This window comes from Fukomys damarensis, unplaced genomic scaffold (genome assembly GCF_012274545.1).
Source record: "Fukomys damarensis isolate Sample0158 unplaced genomic scaffold, DMR_v1.0_HiC HiC_scaffold_38, whole genome shotgun sequence".
Lineage (NCBI taxonomy): Eukaryota > Metazoa > Chordata > Mammalia > Rodentia > Bathyergidae > Fukomys > Fukomys damarensis.
In genome coordinates, this window is record NW_022900950.1 from 15,001,831 (window position 1) to 15,007,115 (window position 5,285).

Consider the following 5,285-nt stretch of genomic DNA (forward strand, 5'->3'; position numbering starts at 1 on the left):
CTCTCTCACCCTCCTCGCTGTCAAAATTCAGTTTAGTGTAATTGTTTATTGTTCAAATATTTTGCATTCCTTTCTCCTGACAAAACACGCACCTTTTACCTAGGATTACATTTGTCTAGGTATCTAGCTTTCTTATTATACATCAGGTTGAGAAAGAATATAAATGGTAAGGGGGCGGCTTTTGGAGTCAATATTTGTATGGTAGTTTCAAATCCTTGTCCTGCCTCTTACTGACAGTCAGGGCTCAGTGACCTAGTACAAGTTACTACACTTAATTTCTCTCATTCTTAGTTTTTAAATCTGCAAACTGGGACAAACTGAGAACCATCACTTCGCAGGTTTATGTAATGTTTAAATTGGTTTGTGTGACTGCATACTCCCCCATACTCTCCCTTCTATACATCAGAGGGTGTTTTATACTACATGAATGTCTGGTAAAAGATTAGACTAAAAATGAATAATGCAGTAAAGATAGAGGTGTTACAGGCAATCTCTTTGAGAAAGATATTTTCAGTTCTCCCTCGAATAGGAATACATAGCTATACCATCATTCAGCCAGTTAGTGCTTTATATTGAGGATGAATGAACACATCTAAGTATTAGATCCAGTTTACCAACTAAAAAATATTTATCTGCTCATATTTCACAATCACTATTCTTACAATGGTAATGTCACAGGTGCTTTAGAGGAAAAAATCCAAATCAATTACAGAGAAAACATAAGTAGAAACATGGATTGATTTATATATGACACATATAGAGTCTATTATAAAACTGTATTAGCATCCTTGAATACTTTTTTCAGTATTTGTTAAATATCACATTCTTTAAAAAGTACAACAGACAGTAAGACATTTCAACACATGCAGAAACAACTTAAAGACAGAATAAAACATTATTTCAAACTCAGTAAGTCTTAATATTTCTCTAGCTAACAGTGTAAGAAGTAATCTATCATATTGTACACAATTAGCTCATGATGTAGATAAAAAGGTAAAACCATCCTGAAACAGGAAACCAGTATTCTTCCTGTCTAATCAACAAATCTAAAATTTATTCATTTCATCTATTTACTCTTCTTGTCCATCACAACATGCTGCTTACACATTCAGCATAGTTTTATGACAAAGAGAAAATTTTCATGAGTTGCTTTTGTATCTCCACCCCCTTAAAGAAAAGAGGAAAAAATTGTTTCACACAGAAGGCGTTAGTTGTACACATTAAAACTGTTGCCTAAGTGTGGGCTAATGTAACCAAGAGGGATTTCACCTACATCCATCCAGTCAGTTTATGGGGGTTTAAAGAAATTCCAAAGAGTCATCAGAAGAGGAAAAACAAAGGTAATGCTTTCTGCCACACAGGTAGAGTCTTTGAAAATATGTGTAATATGTAAAACATTGTGACACCCCCATATTATTTTTCCAGAATTAACAGTATAAATTGCTTCTCTTGTTCAAAAGCTTCCTGTCGCCCTCTCTAATCACTACTCACAGTAACCTCAACTCCTGCCACAATGTACAAGACGCTACTCTTGTCTTGCATTGCACTAACTCTTGCACTCATCACGAGCAGTGCACCTACTTCAAGCTCTACAAGGGAAACACAGGAACAACTGGAGCAATTACTGCTGGATTTACAGGTGATTTGGGACGGAGTTACTGTAAGTATATTCTCTTTCTTACTAAAATTATTGCTATTATTTTTTTCTTGCTGGAGTTCATTTTCTAACAACAATGTGTTGTTCTTTCTCAGAGGAATCCCAAAATCTCCAAGATGCTAAAACCTAAACTCTACTTTCCCAATAAGGTAAGTACAATTTTAATATTTATATATATTTTAATACAATTAAAAGTAATATGGAATTTGCACAGTAATTAGATTGATAGTGCTTCAGTTGAGGAGAAAAGAAAATAACTTCAATATCTTTTTTAAGCTATAAGTTTGATAATGGGGCTTCCATTAGAATGGTTTTGTTTATATTTTTATAGGTGCTTATGTGTTGCGGGAGAGGGAGTGGGAAGAAAGAACAGCAATAATATTCTCACTTTGTTCCTGGAAGTTTTTAAAAATTGTTGACTTACTGTTTTATTTAAAAATGTAAAACTCCAGATATTTTTGATCATATCAATTTAGATATAAAAATCAAAAGTGATTTCAGAGAAGCTCACTTAACCCTTATTGTTCCAGGAAAGATTTTTCTCAGAGTCTGTCTTTGAGATTTTGCATAGCCTAATAACTAAAAGCACAGACTTTGGGGCCAGATTATCAGAAGTGAAATCCCAGCTCTGCCATGTTCTCGCTTTCATGACTTCAGGCAACTTATTTATTTTCTTTGCAAGTCAGTTTCTTATCTACTTACAAAAATAATAATGCATGTCCTTAATATAGTTTTGTGAAAATTCACAACAATTTCTGGCAAGTAGTAAAAATTATGTAACATGAGCTATCATTACTAGTGGTGAAGATAAAATTATTGCTGGGAAGTATAAAGAAAAATTTTGGACTAATATTTTGTAACCAATAAAACTAGAAATTTAAAATACTATATGGCATTTTCCCCCAAAATTAAAAGCTCCATTTGGTTGTTTTGAGATTCAGAGAGTTATATGATAAGCCATAAATTACTTGGGCTTCTACAGCTACATCACTAGTAAACAGAATGGGTACAACTTTGGTGCCAAAAGAGCGAGCTTGCAGTAGGGTAAATTCCAAAGATGGAATTTAAGGGGACAAAGATGTGATACTGTTGATCCACTCCTATTATAACAACGGAATTCTGCTTCAAGCTACTCTATTGAAAGGAAAATGAGATAGGTTGCAGATGCTCTTTTATTAGAATTAGAATTAGCAACTTTTGGTCTGGGGATTTAGCTCAGTGGTTCTGCTGCCTCCTTTGCAAGCACAAGGTTCCAAGTTTGATCCCTGGTACCACCGAAAAAAAAAAAAAAAAAAGAAAGAAAGAAAAAGAATTAGCAACTTTTAACTCCAGCAATAAAAATCCATTAGACTGATTCTGAAGGAAATAGTTCTAAATTGTCCATACCAAAAAGCTAACTCTTGAATTGATAGAACTTGTACTAATAAATTGAAAGGGCAGTAGAAGGACATATCAAGAAATGCATGTTGTCTAGTTTTACCTTTTTTCTAATGATTGTTAGAAAGATGACATGAGAATGTGTTCATAACTTAAAGGGTGGTGGAATTCTTTGAAATCTGTTTCTGGTACTGGGGACTGAACTCAGCTTTGAAATCTGTTTCTAAATGACAACTGAAACTATTTGAAACCCAGAGTAATGTGATAAACTCCATTAATTTGTTCATTTAACTATCATTTCACATATACAAGCAATGTTAGAAATTCAGCCATTTGATTCAGAGGATGCTATACTAAAGTTATAAGGAAAAAGTTAAAATTTAATCTTAGCTCCACCTGCTCATGTGTCCTGGGGAAGACACTAATTCTGAGATTTAGATTTCTTATTTGTAAAATGGAGATAACATTAATGTACTGCTTATCTCAGATGTGGTTGTGAACTTAAGGAGGCTTATTTAGGAGAAAACACTTATGGAAATTTTAATGTACCTTCATAGTATGAAGTACTGTCTATATTCTATCTAACTATTTGTCTATAGACCTGTCCAAAAATCCTGACCAAGTATTATGCTTTTAATTTGGTTGGGACAAATACTTTTTTCAAAAATAAATCTTGCTGGGCTGGGGATTTAGCTCAGTGGTTCCACCACCTTCCTCACAAGTGCAAAGTCCTGAGTTCGATCTCTGATACCAAAATCAATCAATCAATCAATCTTGTAGTAACTGCAGAAAAGTAAAAATTTAAGATATAGTTACATGTGTCTTGTCAGGCAATATTAAGACTCATTACTGCATGGTTATAATAATTTAATATATAACATTTTCAGGACTATGATAAGATGGTACTCAGGGCTCCTTCAATTTTGTAACATTGTGTGATTCTCAACTCAGATCACCAAGTATTAGATTTATAGAGTACAATTCTTATATTACGTACTGTGAGGGCTGTAGTTCTAATGACATCCATGTAGACTGGAAAAGTACCCCACATCTGTGATTTACATGTGGATGCAGAAATGTTGACTTTTTACAAAGCCTAACTAAACTGAAACAAATGACTCATTATTATTAACTAACAGTTAATCCTAAATTTTTGAGCCCTTGTTATTCCAGTTTTGTAACGTAAATTATGCTGGTCCACTTTTACAGCAACACTAGGAACAGAGATAATGGGGGAAATACGCACTACTACTCTTAATAAAATAAATTGTAGATTAACTTCTAATTTGGATGTTTAGTATAGGGTAGATGAGCTAATAACTATTTTTATTATTATACTAGCCCTCAGAATTGCGGCATCTTCAGTGCCTAGAAGAAGAACTCAAACCCTTGGAGCAAGTGCTAAATTTAGCTGAACACAAACATTTTCCCTTGATAAATACCAAAGATTTCATCAGTAACATCAATGTAACAGTTAAGAAACTAAAGGTAAAATATTACTTTTACTTGCTGCGCCAGAAGTGGGAGGAAAGTACAGTGGAAGGGGAGGAGAGAAAGTACTGCATTTTAAAGTGGTATAACATTTTTGGTATTTGTTGAAGTACTTATGCATTTAATTATCTAACATTTAAAGTCCATCATGAGTCTGAATCATTTGCAATGTTAGATGACACCACAATACATCACAGAGTTGAGAAATACAGGCTGGAGAGTTCTACCTGCTGTCAATCTCAGGGATGTAGTCCCACACCTACACTTTTCCATCTGTCATATTAACACAAGTTGGAAGTCAAAGAAGGCACTGAATTTCACAGAAAATAGACAGATTTCATTACATTCTGTAATTCCTTCAGATCATTTATCAGAATCATCTACACTGATTACCTGAAAGTCTATTCAATTAGAGTTTCCCCGTCATTGGTGGGAATATTAATCATAAGCTATTTGTCTCAAAAAATGGCAGTTTAAAGATGGTCAAAGGACTACATACTTAACTCCTTATTTAAAGGCCCACTGTATTTTTAATGGCACAGGAAACATGAAATAAACAAAGGACTCACGTGATGTGAGTTTCATAGCTTTTTTGTCCTGTCAAGTACAAAATTCATGAGTTAATAAGCATATAAGTAAGCAGCATAATTTTAATTACAGTAATAGAAGTAAGTTTCTTAAGTATATAAATCTAGTTGTTTCCAAATATGAATCAGTTTATTAGTGGGCTGTTTCAGTTTTAATTTTTTAAAAAGTATAT

The 5,285-nt window shown here is 33.5% G+C and overlaps 1 protein-coding gene across 1 annotated transcript in view; it reads left to right on the plus strand.

Annotated features, from left to right (window-relative positions):
• The first annotated feature begins 1,513 nt into the window (after positions 1–1,513).
• Positions 1,514–5,285, plus strand: part of Il2 (interleukin 2) — a 5,361-nt gene continuing 1,589 nt past the window's right edge. The window contains exons 1-3 of the mRNA XM_010611363.1: positions 1,514–1,660; positions 1,753–1,806; positions 4,376–4,522. Coding sequence (XP_010609665.1) covers positions 1,514–1,660; positions 1,753–1,806; positions 4,376–4,522 — 348 coding nt within the window. The remainder of the gene's footprint in view (positions 1,661–1,752; positions 1,807–4,375; positions 4,523–5,285) is intronic.